The sequence below is a fragment of the Prunus mume genome, linkage group LG8 (assembly GCF_029339155.1).
Source record: "Prunus mume cultivar Tortuosa linkage group LG8, ASM2933915v1, whole genome shotgun sequence".
Classification (NCBI taxonomy): Eukaryota; Viridiplantae; Streptophyta; class Magnoliopsida; order Rosales; family Rosaceae; genus Prunus; species Prunus mume.
Window position 1 is genome coordinate 14,006,995 of NC_142705.1, and position 17,985 is coordinate 14,024,979.

Consider the following 17,985-nt stretch of genomic DNA (forward strand, 5'->3'; position numbering starts at 1 on the left):
ATGGAGCATAAATTGAGTCTGAATCATCTGATAAAAACGCTGAAAAATTTCGACCACATCACTTTTATTTTTCATCCCATATAACCACATCATATGAGTCCAATTATCCACAAATAACACAAACCAACGAACTCCCAAGGCTGTAGAAACAAGGGAAGGTCCCCAAACATCAGAATGAACTAAATCAAATAGCATAAGCCGTTTATTATAACTTGGAGGGTAGGATACCCGATGACTCTTAGCTAAAATACAAGTCTGACATTGGAAAGCAGACTCATTGACACCACTAAATAATGCAGGAAAAAAATGCCGTAAATATCCAAAGGAGGCATGACCGAATTGGCAATGGAGCAACCAAATCTCGTGATGCTGAGAAGTTTCGGCGCTACCAGCCCGAAGAACCCTACTAGTTGCCACATCATCCACATAATAAAGCCCCCTTTTTAGTACCACGACCAAAGATCTCCCGAGTTTGAATATCCTGTAGTAAGACAAAAGATGGATACATTAGTACAACGCAGTTTAAGTGCACAGAACTTGCGGTACAAATAATAAATTACTAGACAAAGATGGAACTAGTAACACTTTGTCTAATGGTAAAACATGTGTCAAGAGTATAGAACCAGCCCCTGTGATAGGAGCAGCAACGTTATTAGAAGTCAGAACATGATCACGATAAGGCGGAAGAGTAGTAGAGAATAAAGTAGAATTATACGTCATATGGTTAGTAGCTCTTGAATCAATAATCCAACTTGTATCGCGGGTATCATGGGCATGGAAAGCCTTGCCAAAGTTACCTGGAGGCGGAGGTGTTGGAGTGCTTGAGACGGCGGTCAAAGTCGGAGGAGGAGTAGCAGTAAAGTGGTCATGCCCAGTGGTGATGTCACCACAGAAGTGGGGGCAACATCCACATGAGCTTTGCTGTCCAGTTGTGCCTTTTTTAAACGCCTCCACTCCTTCTCCCAATCTGGTACCCCATGTAATGCCCAGCAGGTGTCGATAGTATGTCTCTTTTCACCACAGTGATCACACTTCAATTTGTCTTTTTCTGTAGAAGTTAGGCGATGAGGCGGAACAGAGAAGACCTAGACCACTGGAGGCCGAGAAACCAAAGCAGTGTTTTTGGAAGCAAACACAATAGCAGGTTCCCCAATCTTGGTGTCGATCCAAGCATAGTAATCTGGCGTTGAGCCTCTCGACGAACCATAAAAAATACATTTTTGATACTTGGAACTTTATCACTGCGTAGAATATCACTACGAACCTTGTCATAAGTATCATCAAGGCCAGCCAAAACATCATACACACGATTTGCCATAACAGCAGCCTGAAAAGTCTTCATATCATTAGCACACTTCATCTAAAAATGACGTCTCTTGTCCAATTCAAGCCAGATTTCCTTAAGTTCGGAAAAATAGGTAGAGACAGGACGACCTTCTTGCTTGAGACGGGTAGCCCGGCACCGTAGTTCATAGAGCTGGGATATGTCAGAGCCATCATAAAACATATGATTAACAGTATCCCAAATTTCCTTAGCAATAGGTAGAGTATGAAACATATTCAACAAACTGGGTTCGATAGTTCGTAGCATCCAACTTTTCACAACAGCATCAGCAATTTTCCACTTCCCAAATTTCGGGTCTTTGGAATCGGAGCATCGTGTCGCCAGTCAGGTAACCCAATTTTCCTTGTGTAGTAGCATGGAGTTTGATCATCGAAGCCCATATCTCATAGTTAGATCCATTCAATTTGAATCTCATAGGTAGGTTGGTGGACGATTTGGTATGAACCGTCACAATATGAGTAGAAGAAGAATATTCAATGACATCTGACATGATGATAGATGGCGGTAGCAGCAAAAGATTAGGTGACGATGATGATAGTAAGAGATATAAGACGGCACAGGCTTAGATGTATAGGCTAGGTGTAGCGAAAATAAGTATTTTTAAGATTAGGGTTTTGATGTTGTAGAGACAGATCGGAACCCGCTCTGATACCAACTCAAAATAATTAGGGTTTAAACTGATATGTTTATTCTTCTCTCAAGGAGGAATATATATACTACATACAGAGTAGTTACAAATAGGAAATATGTACAAGATCTCCTAATTATACTCAAATTAGATAATTACAATAAAATATAAATTCTATTCCTAATAGGAACAAATTCTATTCCTAATAGGAACGTTGACTCACACCAACAATGTCACTACTGTCACTAAACCAATTGCCCCCATGAAGCTTCTCTAATAGTACCCGATCAAGCTCCTTGGATATTCCTGAGGTAAGTGCTTCTATTCATACTTCTGATAATTCTTATGTTTTACCGCCTAGACGGAATCATGGGGTTCCACCTGATCGTTACTCACCAGAAGGCAAAGCGAGATATCCTATTGTCCATTATGTGTCTGATCACAGGTTATCTCCTGAGTGCAAAGCGTTTGTGACCAGAATGGATAGTATTAAAATTCCAACCCGTTTTGAGGAGGCATTTAATGATCCAAAGTGGGCTGAAGCCATGAATATTGAAATGGAGGCGTTGTAGAAAAATAATACATAGGACATTGTTGATCTACCAAAGGGAACGAAGCTTGTAGGCTGCAGATGAGTGTTTATAGTTAAATATAATGCAGATGGTACTGTAGAGAGGTACAAGGCAAGATTAGTAGCTAAAGGGTTCACTCAATCATATGGAGTTGATTATCATGATACTTTTGCACTTGTGGCTAAGATGAATACTGTCAGAGTTTTGTTGTCCTTAGCAGTAAACTTGGATTGGACCCTGAGGCAATTTGATGTAAAAAATGCATTCTTATATGGTGAACTAGAAGAAGAAGTGTACATGAGTCTTCCACCAGTGTATAAGGTTATCGGTGAAATGGAGAACGTGTGCAAATTAAAAAAGGCGTTGTACGGGTTAAAGCAGTTTCTCGAGCATGGTTTGGCATATTTACTACAGCTATGAAGAAGTTTGGTTACCAACAGGCCAATACTGATCATACTCTATTCATTAAACATAGGGCTGGTAAGGTGACTTTGTTGATTATTTATGTTGATGATATGATTGTGACTGGTGATGATACTATAGAAATCGAGAAATTGCATAAGTGTTTAGCATATGAATTTGAGATGAAAGATTTGGGCAGTCTGAAATATTTTCTAGGAGTAGAAGTCACTCGATCTAAACATGGCTTATTTCTTTCACAACGGAAGTATGTCATGGACCTGCTAGCAGATACTGGAATGCTTCACTGTAAACCAGTTGATACACCTATTATTGAGAATCATAAACTTGGTGTTTATGTGGATCAGGTCCCAACTAACAAAGAAAGATACCAAAGGTTGGTTGGGAGATTGATTTATTTATCACTGACACGCCCTGATATTGCCTATGCTGTAAGCGTTACTAGCCAATTTATGCATTCACCTAGTGAGGATCATATGGCTGCTGTGATGCGTATTCTGAGTTACTTAAAGTCTGCTCCTGGGAGAGGTTTATTATTTAAGAAAAATGGTCACTTGGATCTAGAAGGTTACATTGACGCAGATATGCAGGGAATATTACATATAGACGTTATGCATAAGGTTATTTCACCTTTGTTGATGGTAACCTAGTTACGTGGCGCAGCAAGAAGCAAAACGTTGTGTCTCGATCCTCTGCAGAGTCTGAGTATAGAGGGATTGCCCAAGGGGTTTGTGAAATACTGTGGTTGAGGTGGTTACTTGCTGAAATTGGGTTTAGACCGAATGCTGCTACAAAGCTCTACTGTAATAATCAATCTGCATTTGAAATTGCTAACAATCCAGTGTAACATGATTGAACTAAGCATGTAAAAGTTGATCAGCATTTCATTAAGGAGAAGCTGGAGCATAAGAGCATAAGTTAATTTCTATACCTTTTGTGCCTTCTTCAGAGCAACTTGTAGATATGTTGACCCATGCCGTATCAAAGCGCCGATTTGAAGACTTACTTGACAAGTTGGGCATTACCAATATCTATGCACCAACTTGAGGGGGAATGTTGGTGTGAGTCAACGTTCCTATTAGGAATAGAATTTGTTCATATTAGGAATAGAATTTATATTTTATTGTAATTATCTAATTTGAGTAGAATTAGGAGATTTTGTACATATTTCCTATTTGTAACCACTCCGTATGTAGTATATATATTCCTCCTTGAGAGAAGAATAAACATATCAGTTTAAGCTCTAATTATTTTGAGTCAATTGTGAGACAATCAAATATAGCCTTGTCGAACTTGAGCTCATCTAACCTCTTCTCGATCTCCTTGATTTGATGAGCTACTCTCGAACAGAATGTGATTGGATTAGAACAAGAGAAGAAACGGCGTACCTTTCGGTTGTGGGATGAAATTTTTCCACCACTTCCCTTCGCCAAGTTTCACACTCGAATGCATCCAACAAATCCTCGGCATCAAGAAACACATGTTTAAGCTGTCATAGCCAACTGCGTAGCTGCTAGTTATGAGCTTGCTTATGTTCGGCATCCAAGAGAACGTCTTTGATGATGGACATTGTGTGCCCAAGATTTTGCAGATCAGCTTGAACGCCCCATGCCAAGGAAATCTCTTCAGAAACAATGGACCCGAGCTTTTCAATGAGTCTGGTTGCCAAAGGAAAGGCAATTTCAGTCATGTTGTTCTTGATGAGGTGAATACAAGGGAATTGGGAGATATATATTTGGCTCTTATTTTCCCAAGGTATGAATGAAATGAACTGACTTTGAATTTGGCTTCAAATAGAAACCTATACTTACTTGCATTCACATTGAGTTAGTCAACCATGCTCGGTAGGTACCCATTCTTAGGACTAAAACTATAAATAAACGATACACCATTGAATTTCTATAAACAAACTCAAAAAACTCAAAAAAACGACAGCTGGCCCTATTGAATTTAATTTTAATTATTAAATTACTTTGATGCCCCATAGAGTGTTTTGGGTTTTTTATGAGATTTGTAGGGTTGGGTTTGTTTTAAGAAATCAATGGCAATTTTGCAATTTAAAAGAAGTTATAAACCTTTTTGTTATGTTGTTAATGAGTTTTGGGTGTATTTTTAAAGTCTATTTCAGATAAATTTTTTATATATATAATTTAAGCTCATATATTGGGTATTATAGTAAATCTCCTACTTTATTTTCCATTAGATTGATCCTTACCATTCACTAATATGTTACCCATTAACACATCTCTTTGTGCTGTAGTACAATTTGTTTAAATTGTATTTTTTTATTCTTAGAAAAATTGGCACGTTTCTTTGCTGATAAAGAATGACCTTGACCCTTGGGTTGTGGTTGCAATCCCACATCAACTGCGAATAGAAACCTCAACTGCTTTCTCCTTTATAAAATTGTTTATCTCAATAAAATAAATTATTGCAGACTTAAAGAACGTGAAAAATAAGTTTTTTCTTTTCTTTTCTTTTTTTCTTTTCTTTTAAAATTGTTAAAAAGGCATTGATAATTAGCCACAAAAGGACAATGAACAAGAGAAATTGTAAAAAAAAAAAGAAAAAAAAAAAAAAAAAAGAGACAAATAATTGTGCCCTGACGAATAATTTGTCTTTGGCCCACCCACCCTCAAGAAAACAAATAAACAATAGGAAAGAAGGGAATACTATCTGGAATTATATTAGAATAGAACAAACATACGAGATTAGGACTCATCTTGTTTGCATCTATTATATACGGAGAAATCAATCGACGAAGTGAAAGAAAACATGTGGCACATGAGAAATCTTGGGCCAATCTTTTCCAATGTTGCACTGGTATTTTCTCTCCAATTCAGGATAATTTACAATCCCAAGTTCTCTTAAGGAGGTAAGAGAACGCATCCCCTCTGGCAGAGACGACAATTTCAGACATGAATAAATAATTAATTTTTTGAGTGATGTGAAACTTGCCAACCACCAAGGTAATGCCTCCATATTCTCACAGCTCTTAATAATCAAGAGTTGAAGGATGTTAGCTGCTCCTTGAAACCATTTAGGCAATGCCACCATTCGTGGTAGTTGTCTAATAAACAATTTTTGGAGCCTCAGTGGAGTACCTTGATAGTTTACGTTCCCCAAATCTAGTTGTTCGCATTTGTCTATCAACATAATTCGTAATGCAGCAAGATAGCTCGTTTCACACGGTAAAGAGGTTAAATTACTACACATGATAATACCAAGAAATCGAAGTGATTTCAAGCCTCCCAACCCATTCTCAGCAAAACTTGTTTGTTTTGTGGTTAACCAAAGTGATGTGAGGCTGATCAATTTGCTTATATCTCTGGGCAACTTTTCAAGATTCTCACATCCCTCAAGACATAGAGTTTGCAAGCTCTGCAGTCTGCAAATTGCATTAGGGAGTTTCGTTATTGCTCCATTATAACCCAAGTTCAGATATCTCAAATGTTTCAGGGAACCAATGGAACTTGGCAACACTTGTAATGAACATACAGGTAACTCAACCATTCACAAATACTTGAATCTTAAGAAGCAAGTGCACATGAAGGATTCATCAATCTCTATTTCGTATGCTTCTAAAGTCCGCACTTTGTTCAACTTTTGCAAGGCTGTTGAAACATTTTGGCCAGCTTCCAAAATTGTCAAATGTCTAACATTTTCCAATATGTCTTTGGTGTTTGCAGACTTCACTGTAAAACACTCACCATGTGCAATTGATTGTACAAGATCATGGATAAGATCATGCATATCAAATTTGTAGATAATGTCATGATCAACAACGTTTTGAAAGAAGGATCTCGCCCATAAATCTTTAAAATATAGCTCTCCGATGTCTTCCAACTCCATATTCCCATGAACATGAGACTGATCAAGGATTCCATGTGCCATCCAATGTCTGATCAATTGAAAACTACTAAATTCAGTCAAATCCTTTTGGAGATGGAAACAGTATGCAAGACATTGTCTCAAATGAGGAGGCAATCGGGTATAACTCAATCTCAAAGCAGGCAAAATGTGATCAGCATCTTCTTGTTTCAATTCCCATATCTCAGAATCTCTCACCAATTTCCATTCGCGCTCATCGGTTTTGGAGTATAGTTGACTCCCTAAAGTTTTCATTGCCAATGGAACCCCTCCACACTTTCTGACAATATCCTTTCCCATTTCAAAGAGGTTAGGATGGTTTTTATCACGTCCCTCTTTAAAAGCACATTCTACAAACAAAGACAAACAATCCTCGAAAGAAAGAAATTGTAAATTAATGTTTGTTGGAATGGTACCCATCATCTCAGCAACCGAGGTATTTCTTGTCGTCACTAAAATCTTACTTCCTGACTTGGCTCCCTCTATCAATAAATCTCTTAACTCACTCCATTTAATAGGATCCTCATTCCAAACATCATCCAAAACAAGCAAAAATTTATTATCCTTTAAAGCATGACGTAGCCTTCCTTGCAACTGATCCAGAGTCAATTTATCACTCATCTCTGTATCTGATGCAGAACTAAGAATCATCTTTATCAATCTAGTAATTTCAAAGTCCACTGAAACAGACACCCACATCCTCTTTTCGAAATGCCCAACGACCCTTTCATCATCGTACACCAACTTGGCAAGCGTGGTCTTCCCTAAACCTCCAATCCCCACTATAGGAATAACAGAGACATTCCCATTCCCACTTTGATCATCATCACCTTGTTCCATCAGAGATTTACAATTTGTTTCTTCTCAGACTCTCTACCAATAACCTTTGAAGCACGAACGAAGGAGTGGGTCACATTCACTCTTTCATGATGATCACCACCACCTCCGTGATGATCAATACTAGTGAGAGAATCAAATATAGCCTTGTTGGACTTGAGCTCATCTAACCTCTCTCTAATCTCCTTGATTTCATTGCCTACTCTGAAACGGAATGCAATTGGATTAGAACGAGAGAAGAAACGGCGTATCTGCTGGTTATGTTCTTGCTTTTGTTCGGCATCCAAGAGAACATCTTTGATGATGGACATCGTGCGCTGAAGCTTTTTCAGATCAGCTTTAACGCCCCATGCCAAGCAGATGTGCTCAGAAGTAATGGAACCGAGCTTTTCAATGAGTTTGGTTGCCAAAGGAAAGGCAAGATCAGCCATGGTTCTGTTGAGAAGGCGTATACAGTACAAGTGAAATACGAGAATAGATGTTGATTCTGCTGATCTCCGAAGCTATGAATTTGAATGAACTAAAACAAAAATATGTCTTCATATGAAATCCTACAGCTTCCAAGCACCTTCATTCTTTTCTTGATACAGTACGAAAAGCAATGTGAGAGGAAGAGAAAGAAAAGCAATATTCATATGAGAGTGGAAGACCGAAAATACGAAAGTGAGAGATGCCAAAGCTTTCAATAAATACGACATGTCACTCAAGAACTAAGCATAATAATGTAAATAAATTTCTTACCCATTCATTTTGCCCAAACTCCTTTCCACATATCCTCTTTCTTCCTGTCTGTTTAGCATTTGGTTGCAGTTTATTGACAATAGTGCCCTTTTTTGTTTACAGCTGTCTTTCAAATAATTTTTTGAGCTTATTTTGTAGTTCACAAACTTTGGCAACAAGAAGGAACTCTTTCTTCTCTTTTATTCACGTGAATAGTGGCTGCCTAGCTCCCCCCTTGCCATGGCTAAGGGCAATATGGGTGGAGTTGCTCTAAGTGGCATGTATTTTCTCCTTTTTAATTGTCAAAAGTTGTTTTTTTTTTTTTTTTAACTTTTACTGAATCCATTCTTTTTTACCAAAACCGAAAAAAAAAGTCCCTTTCTTTCACTTTGATTTTTCTCAATCGTTTTTTTCAAATAATTTCCTTCCTCAGTAAAAATTTCCACTGACCTTGTGCTTTTGGGTTTTTGGTAAAAAGAAATGTGTTCGGTAAAAGAGAGACACATGTCATTGTGTGGTTGAGCTACAATAATTTCCTTCTCAGTCAAAATTCCCATTGACCTGTAATTTTTAATTTTAGGAAGCAAGTACCATGTGAATTTTAAATGGTTATTTTAGTACATAAAACATGTCGGTTGCCTTGACTCATTGTTACTCTTGTCCCTTATCTCGATAATTTCTAAAAACTGGAATTATTTCAATACTCATTCCTAATAAGTGAACACATATACTATGAATTAATTTCACTATAGTATGACTTAATTTCAATTGTTTCAGTGTGGTTTAGGCGCGTGTTTACTAACTTGGAACATATAAATGCTATAAACACCATGTGGTGTGGGGAACATAGGACCGAAAAAAAAAGGTTCATTAATTACTTTTTTTTTTCTTCTTTTTAAAGTTTGGCCATTACAAAATTTTATATTACTTTCTTGAGAAAGAGAGAGTTTATACTAGTTTAAGATGTAGAATCGACATTCCCAAGATCTAAGACAATGCAAAAAAATAATAATTATATCATGTTCTTGGAGAAATGGGAGCATAAATAACATTATAATGTTATACAAAGTTATCATTTATGTTCTTGGCCTTCTCATCAAGTATGCCAAAATTTGAAATGTTTTGATTTATTTTGCTTTTAAACCAGTAAAATTGACCCTTATTTTTATATTGCTTTACAGTGTAGAATCACAAAAATTGTTGTGCCAGCGGAAATATGTTGTTGTTCTCTGCGTTAGAGCACTTCCACCAGTTAGTCCCTTGCCATGGCAAGGGGAGCCCTAGGGCGGGTACTATTCACATGAATAGTGCCTGCCCTAGGGCAAAAATAAAATTGTGTTTCCAGCAATGCAAGGCTTGCCATGGCAAATACTATTCATTTTTTTGTTTTTTTCACAATTTTGTTTACTTAAACAATTAATTTGGATAATATTTTCGGATAAGATTTTTGGGTTCCTATGTGTCAATACTATTCATATCGGATCAGATTTTCGGTTTCAAATTTCAGATAAATTTCAGATAAATTTCAAATTTCAGATACATTTCAAAATTCAAATTTCAGATAAATTCAAAATGTCAAATTTCAGATAAGATTTTCACCCTCTAAAATTGCGCCATGTGTCATCTCTATCTGCCTAAATTTTTCTATAAATGCAGAGGCTCAGCTCATACCTCCCACACCATATCTTCTCTACATCTCGTTCAACACTATCGTTGGACCCGTTAGAATAATTTGGAATCTCTTACAATTCTTCACCACCTCCCAACATAGGGTATGGTTGAAACTTCTTTTCCCTTGCCCAGTAGCACCAAAAAACATTTGTGCTTGCATAATCTATACAAAAAAAAAAAAAGTAAGGCAAGAAACTTTAAAAAATATTGGCAATGCAACAAGTATAACAAAAAAATAATGGAAACACAAGAAACTTTAAAAAATATTGGCAATGCAACAAGTATTAAAAAAAAGGAAATACAAGAAACTAAAAAAAATATTAGCAATGCAACAAGTATTAAAAAAATTAATGGAAACGCAAGAAACTTTAACCATTTATTAGAAATGCAAAACAAAATATAAATATTGCAAGAAACATTCATATTAATATTGGAAATACAAGAAATATTAACATAATATATAAATTGCAAGAAACATTTAAATAAAATTTAATATGACATAGAAATTAATAAATAAAAAATTACAAATAATTTACCTCACTGCTAAGGTTTTGCCCGCTTCTATGGTTGTTCATCGCTTTTGTCAAGACATCTCTCCACTTTCCCAACTCTTTATTAAGAATTTTCCACGTACTAGATAATGCTTGATCCGTACGGGTCGAACCAATTACCCTTTCACAAAATTCTTGATGAATTTTTTTCCACATATGACAGAATTTGATCTCATTGCCCGTTACGGGACAATGACTAACTTGGAGCCAAACCTCACACAAGCTAATATCTTCCGTCATGCTCCATGCTCCTCCTCCGGTTTCACTAGAAGAACCCATAATATGATAGAGAAAAAAACAACTTGAAAGAGAGAAAAAAACAACTTGAAAGTGAAAAAAATTTGACTAGAAAGTGAAAAATAGTAGAATGAAAAGAAAATGTATGAAGAGTTGGTGTTAAAAGTGAAGAGTATTGGTTGGTATTTATAGAAAAAAAATTCAGTATTTTTTTAAATTTTTTCCGATTTTTTTTCTATTTTTTTTGGGGCAAAAAATTGTCTGCCATTGGATTGCTGGAAATAACTAATCGGAGAGCCCAAGAGCTTCCATGTGGCATAGAGCCGTTGGGGGTTACTTTTTTGATTTTTTTATTCGCGAAAAAATGGCTGCCGTTGGATAAGTTTAAAAGCGGTCGGATGGCCCAAAGATGCGACACGTGGAATCATGCCGTTGGTCGACTCTTGTAGCGCGTCAATTTTTTTAAACGGCGCGTGTATTGCACGCGCCACTTTAAAAATTTAAACAGCCCGATGTCATCACACCGCGGGCTAGAGCTCGAGCCACCTCCGCTTGCCCAGGTTTGTAGGCCCCACTGTTGCCCGGCAGCTTATTGTTGCTGGAAACCAGTTTTGGTTTGCCCCCAAACCCTCCCTTGGGCCTTTTGCTGCCAATGCTCTTACAGGGTGAATGGGAGGCCCAAAGAAATACTATCAAAGAAGATTGTTTTCATTTTGGTGGTCTAAAAGCTGAATAAGAACAAATTGATCACCAATGATACAATCCAAACCAAACAAAAGAGTAAAATTTAACGGAGAAGTTGGTTATTAAGAAGAAATGGATTTAATGCCACCAAAACTGAGTGTATTCCTGTTTTCGCAGCAGGTAAAGCCATAATGCCACCAAAACTTTTGATGTAGCTGAGGAGACACATCATGATAATAAATAAATAAACAAATAAAGATTATCATAATATTAAGATGTTATGGATGAATGAAATCATCACATTGCATATATACAATACTGGATGAATGAAAACAAAGTCGTTGTGCACATCACCCCAGGCATGTACACAACTATTATTTACAAAGATGAATCTTTTATTTTTAATCGTCCACTCCACAACTTGAATAAAATAAAATCAAATTGATCTAAGCAGGAAACAATCCAAACTAAATAAAATACAATCCAGTAAGTACCTAGACACAAGAAAACAAACAAACAAAGGGAAAGAAAGAAATACTGAGACAGCTGAAGAAACTAGGAATAATATTAGTATAGAACAAACACACGAGAAGACCCACCTTGTTCGCATCTATTATATATGGAGAAATCAATCGAGGACGTGAAAGGAGACATGTGGCACATGAGAAATCTTGGGCCAATCTTCTCCAATGTTGCGCTGACATCTCCTCTCTAATTCAGGACAATCACCAATCACAAGTTCTCTTAAGGATGTAAGAGAACGCATCCCCTCTGGCAGAGACGACAATTTCTGACATTTACCAACGATCAACTTTGTGAGTGATGTGAAACTTGCCAACCACTCAGGTAATGCCTCCAAATTCTCACACTCTTTAATAACCAAGAATTGAAGGGTGTTAGCCGCTCCTTGAAACCATTCAGGCAATGTAACCATCCGTGGTAAATTCATAATCCACAAGTTTTGAAGCCTCAGTGGAGTTCCTTGATAATTTATGTTCCCCAAATCCAGTTGTTCACATTCCTCTAGCGCTAGAGTCCGTAAGGAAGTAAGATAACTCGTTTCACATGGCAAAGAGGTTAAATTACTACACTTGACAATAGTAAGAAATTGAAGTGATTTCAAGCATCCCACCCCATTCTCTGTAAAACTTGTTTGTTTCGTCGTAAAACCAAGTGATGTGAGGCTGATCAATTTGCTTATATCTTTGGGCAACTCTTCAAGATTCTCACACCCACCAAAATATAGAGTTTGCAAGCTTTGCAGTCTGCAAATTGCATTGGGGAGTTTCGTTATTGCTTCATTAAAATTCAAGTTTAGAAATCTCAAATGTTTCAAGGAACCAATGGATTTTGGCAACACTTGTAATGAACATGTAGGTAACTGAAGCACTCGCAAATACTTGAATCTTGAAAAGCAAGTGCACATGAAGGATTCATCAATCTCTATTTCCTCTGCTACTACAGTCCGCACTTTGTTCAACTTTTGCAAAGTTGTTGAAACATTTTGGCCAGCTTCCAAAAATGTCAAATGTCTAACATTTTCAGATATGTCTTTGGTGTTTGCAGACTTCACTATAAAACACTCACCTTGTACAACTGATTGTAAAAGATCATGGATAAGATCATGCATATCAAATTCGTAGTACATTCCATGATCAGTAACGTTTTGAAAGAAGGATCTCGCCGATAAATCTTTAAAATACAGCTCTCCGATGTCTTCCAACTCCATATTCCCATGAACACGGGACTGATCAAGGATTCCATGTGCCATCCAATATCTGATCAATGCATAACTACTACATTCAATCCTATCCTTTTGAAGATGGGAACAGTAAGCAAGACATTGTTGCAAATGAGGAGGCAATCGGGTATAACTCAATCTCAAAGCAGGTAAAATGTGCCCAGCATCTTCTTGTTCTAATTCCCATATCTCAGAATCGCTCACCAATTTCCATTCGCGCTCATCAGTTTTTGAGTATAGTTGACTCCCTAAAGTTTTCACTGCCAGTGGAACCCCTCCACACTTTCTGACAATATCCTTTCCCATTTCAAAGAGCTTAGGATAGTCTTTATCACATCCCTCTTTAAAAGCACATTCTACAAACAAAGACAAACAATCCTTGAAAGAAAGAAATTCTAAATTAATGTTTGCTGGAATGGTACCCATGATATCAGCAACTGCGGTACTTCTTGTGGTCACTAAAATCTTACTTCCTGACTTGGCTCCCTCTGTCAATAGATCTCTCAACTGACTCCACTTCAAAGCATCATCTTTCCAAACATCATCCAAGACAAGCAGAAATTTCTTATCCTTCAAAGCTTCACATAGCCTTCCTTGCAACTGATCCAGAGTCAATTTATCACTGATCTCTGTATCTAATGCAGAGGCAAGAATCAGTCTTGTCAATCTAGTAAGTTCAAAGTCCACCGGAACAGATGCCCACATCCTCAATTCGAAATGCCCAACGACCCTTTTATTGTCGTACACCCACTTGGCAAGTGTGGTCTTCCCTAAACCTCCAATCCCCACTATCGGAATGACAGAGACTTTATTATCAGAATTCCTACTTTGATCATCATCACCTTGTTGCATCAACAGATTTACAATTTCTTCCTTCTCAGACTCTCTACCAATAACCTTTGAAGCAGGAACGAAGGGTCTTTCATGATGATCACCTCCATCTCCATGAGGAAGAATGGTGAGAGAATCAAATATAGCCTTATTGGACTTGAGCTCATCTAATCTTTCTCTAATCTCCTTGATTTCATTGCCTACTCTGAAACGGAATGCGATTGGATTAGAACGAGAGAAGAAACGGCGTACCTTTCCAATTGTGCCATGAAATGTTTCCACCACTTCCCTCCGCAAAGCTTCGCACTCGAACTCATCCAACAAGTCCTCGGCATCAAGAAATACATCTTTAAGCTGTCGTAGCCAACTGCGGATCTGTTGGTTATGAGCTTGCTTCTGTTCGGCATCCAAGAGGACATCTTTGATGGTGGACATTGTGCGCTGAAGCTTTTTCAGATCAGCTTTAACGCCCCATGCCAAGGAGATCTGCTCAGAAGCAATGGACCCGAGCTTTTCAATGAGTTTGGTTGCCAAAGGAAATGCAACTTCAGCCATGGTTTTGTTGAGAGGGTGTATACAAATTACAATACAAGAGAATTCGGAGGATGAAGATGAATGCACTGTCCCAAGTTTGAGTCTCCGATATTTTGTCTTTTTAAGAATGCACTGTCCCACGTTCAGTAGGTACGAATATTATAAAGACAGCTCGCAGAGACAACATAAAGACAAGTTGATGTATCGATACTTGCCGTATATCAGAATTTTCGCTCAAAGAAAGGCAGCAGTATCCTAGGTTTTTGCCAGTGTTATCCGTTAGCCTCACATGAGTCACATGACTCCTGCCTCACGAGTCACATTGGCTTTACCAATTTATATTGAAAATTCAACTAAATGAGCTTTTTTATATTTTACTTTGTAAACGGGAGATCCTGGGTTCGATTCCTGCCGTTGGTGAATCAAGCGATGAGGGCGAGGGACGGGGTGAAATTCCCTATAGCCTCTCCGGGTCCCGGAAGGGTGGATGGCGTGGCTTGCCACCGATTGTCCCCCTTTTCAAAAGAAAAAAAAAAAAAAAAAGCAAACACAGATTTCGACATTAGCACGTGTTCCTCCTTCCCATGCTTAGACAAAGCCAACTTTAACGCAAGTGGAAAAATCCATCAAACAAGACAGGCTGTGTGGAGTTTAAAATTAAATAATTGGCTTCGAGGTTTTTGTTTTGACTCTGATTTTGACCGCTTACTCTTGTTAAAAGTAAAGTGGGAAAATCATCACCCTTAATTTTTGTCGTTTCACTATATTTTAGGATTTAAAGGCTTTACTACCGTTTTTATCAACCCCAATTTCATCTTTCTCATCTTCCTCAACATCCTCAACATTTTTCATCTTTGTACATTTCATTAAAAAAAAAAGTACAAAGGGAAGTTTCTTTTTGGGTGTCTTTAGTTAATAGAAATTCGGATGGGGCTGGATGAAGATGGTAGATTAGCAGGAAAAATGAAGTATATGAGTGATAATGTCATTTTCTTTTTTAGTGAGAAATGTAAACAATCCTATTAGTTCAGGTGATATTCGTCTAAACTTCAGTAGAATGAATTATATATGATCAAACTCATTCTAAATTTACTTTCACATGTCAACATGATGATGTTCGGTTTAAGACAATGTACTGAAGAAAAAACCCATAATAACATATACCCACTTTACAAAACTTTTATTCCGAAATAGCGAAATGACTTCTATATTTTTGTACAGTACTCTCCGCCCATAAAGAAAATTAAAAGACAAATTTTAAAGAAACTTGAAAGTATCAAAAATAAAATAATAATAATTAACATGCCGGAAAAAAAGTATCAGAGAAAAATTTGTCCCAGCAAATCTAAGCAAAAAGCAATCATTATCTTAAGAACACAAATCTAATGATAACCAGTTGGAGTAGTAGTGCTTTTCCCCCCTGTTTTTGTGCTCTGAGTTACAGGTTCAACGGGAGGCACAGAGTTGAGTGGTTTTGCATATTCAAAAGGAACACCTTCGCCGATATCGTCGAACAAGAAACTGAAGTCTGGCGTAGGCTCATCAAGCAAGTACATATTCACCTTTCGTTGTATCTATTGGAACCATGCCATAGTCATTGTTGTCAAGTTGTAACTCATTGGTGTACAATTGTCCCGGCTAGAAGATGAACCTCCTAAAGCTGTGGCCTATATTGATGGTCAAACTCCCATTATGTAATTAGTGTAGCTTTCATGTTATAGCAGGCAAGGCCTCTTGACAAGTTTCCATGAGCACTTTACTGCCATGAAAAGTAAAGCATAAAACTTGTTTGTACATGTGAAATGATGTCCATATTGCACAACCTGCAGTTTCAACATGGAAGAGAGAGAGAGAGAGAGAGAGGGACAGAAGTTAGAACGAACCATAGAGATGTTAGCAATCATTTTCACCAGAGAATTTTTCGTCACTATCTTGCTCATAAATCTGGTATATATTCTTTCATCACTCGTATCTGCATCTTGTATTCTATCACCCCCTGCTTCAGGAGATGGAAAACTGCCAAAAAGCTCCTGTAAATGGGTTCTTGAGATATTCTCCATGTTAAGAACTAAGAAACATATAGGAAATCCACAAGAATTCGTAGAGCTTAGAACAATTCTTCAATAGAAAGCATTAATTGGTCACAAAATTCTCTCTTCACAAGACTAAGTTTATTTTGCTTTACTTTTAGTGAAATAAGGGAATATCATTGCTAAAAACAAAAACAAAAAATCACATGAATGCTTAATTATTCTACATTCAACTAACAGCCATTGCTGATTCACTGCATTGCCGCATCAAGTCCCACCTCAAAATAGAGAAAAACAGTGATCCAATAGATAACCGGTTGAAGAGAAATTAATTAAGTACCACATCAAGTCCATCATCTGTATCTAATGCCTCTTCACCATTATTAACCCCAATTTCATCTTTCTCCTCTTCCTCAACATTGTTAAACAAAGCTAAAAAACACACTTTAAGTTATATATTAAGAGAAAAAAAAAAACTATTACAAGAACTGGAGAGTCGACAAATGTGGTTTTATTTTTGCACCTGCTTTGGCCTGTGGGTGTACCACTTCATCACGCATTAATTTGTCATTACTACACATCTTTTCGGACTTTTTGAAGCTTTCAGTGGCAGCTTTTAGCAAGGGCTCCTTACCAGGTTCTGGGAATACAGATATGAACCTCACTTTAACACAATCTTTCAAGTTTTCAAGCATGTTATATTAAAACCATCTTGTCTCAGACTGCAAATATATGAGCTAAATGTCACCAACCAAAACCAACGCTGGCAAATACTGAAACAAATAGAAATTGTCAACGATTAGTACCTGTAATAGTACAGTCTACTACTAACTTCATTAACGTACATATTCCTATTAAACTCTACTCTTGCAAACTATCATTCTCTTCATGTTCATTTCAGTAATTAAGACAACGTCTGCTCCTACTCAAAGTTAACAACAATTAACATGGCGTTTGTACACATCCTAGCTTTTGGGCAACCCAAACAGTCTAGTACGCTTTATTGTGGCCCAAAACATAGGGCTTGAACAATTCTGAGAAAGAATGGTGAAAAAAAAAATGAAAAATGAAAATTTTACTATGAGGATTTGGCTTGCATCATTCCTCTACCGTAGTGCTGGTTGTAAGAAAGTAAGAAGTTTGCAGATTTTCTTATTTGAAACTAAGATTTTTTATTTTTTATTTAATGAATTCAGAGAAAAAAAATGGATCTAATAATCAGTGGCAAGCTGATTGTAATTTACCTTTAATTAATTCCTACTTTCGTGATGTTGAGTTATATATTCGAATGTAAAGCCATAATAATGCCACCAA

The 17,985-nt window shown here is 37.1% G+C and overlaps 1 protein-coding gene and 1 pseudogene across 1 annotated transcript; both read right to left on the bottom strand.

The window, feature by feature from the left end:
• Positions 1–5,676: 5,676 nt before the first annotated feature.
• LOC103339478 (putative disease resistance protein RGA1) lies at positions 5,677–8,334 on the bottom strand (annotated as a pseudogene).
• A 3,486-nt stretch (positions 8,335–11,820) lies between these two features.
• LOC103339479 (putative disease resistance protein RGA1) lies at positions 11,821–14,818 on the bottom strand. The gene has a single exon (XM_089042153.1). It carries the CDS (start codon positions 14,660–14,662, stop codon positions 12,164–12,166), a length of 2,499 nt encoding a protein of 832 aa, XP_088898279.1. The 5' UTR covers positions 14,663–14,818; the 3' UTR covers positions 11,821–12,163.
• Positions 14,819–17,985: the final 3,167 nt, after the last annotated feature.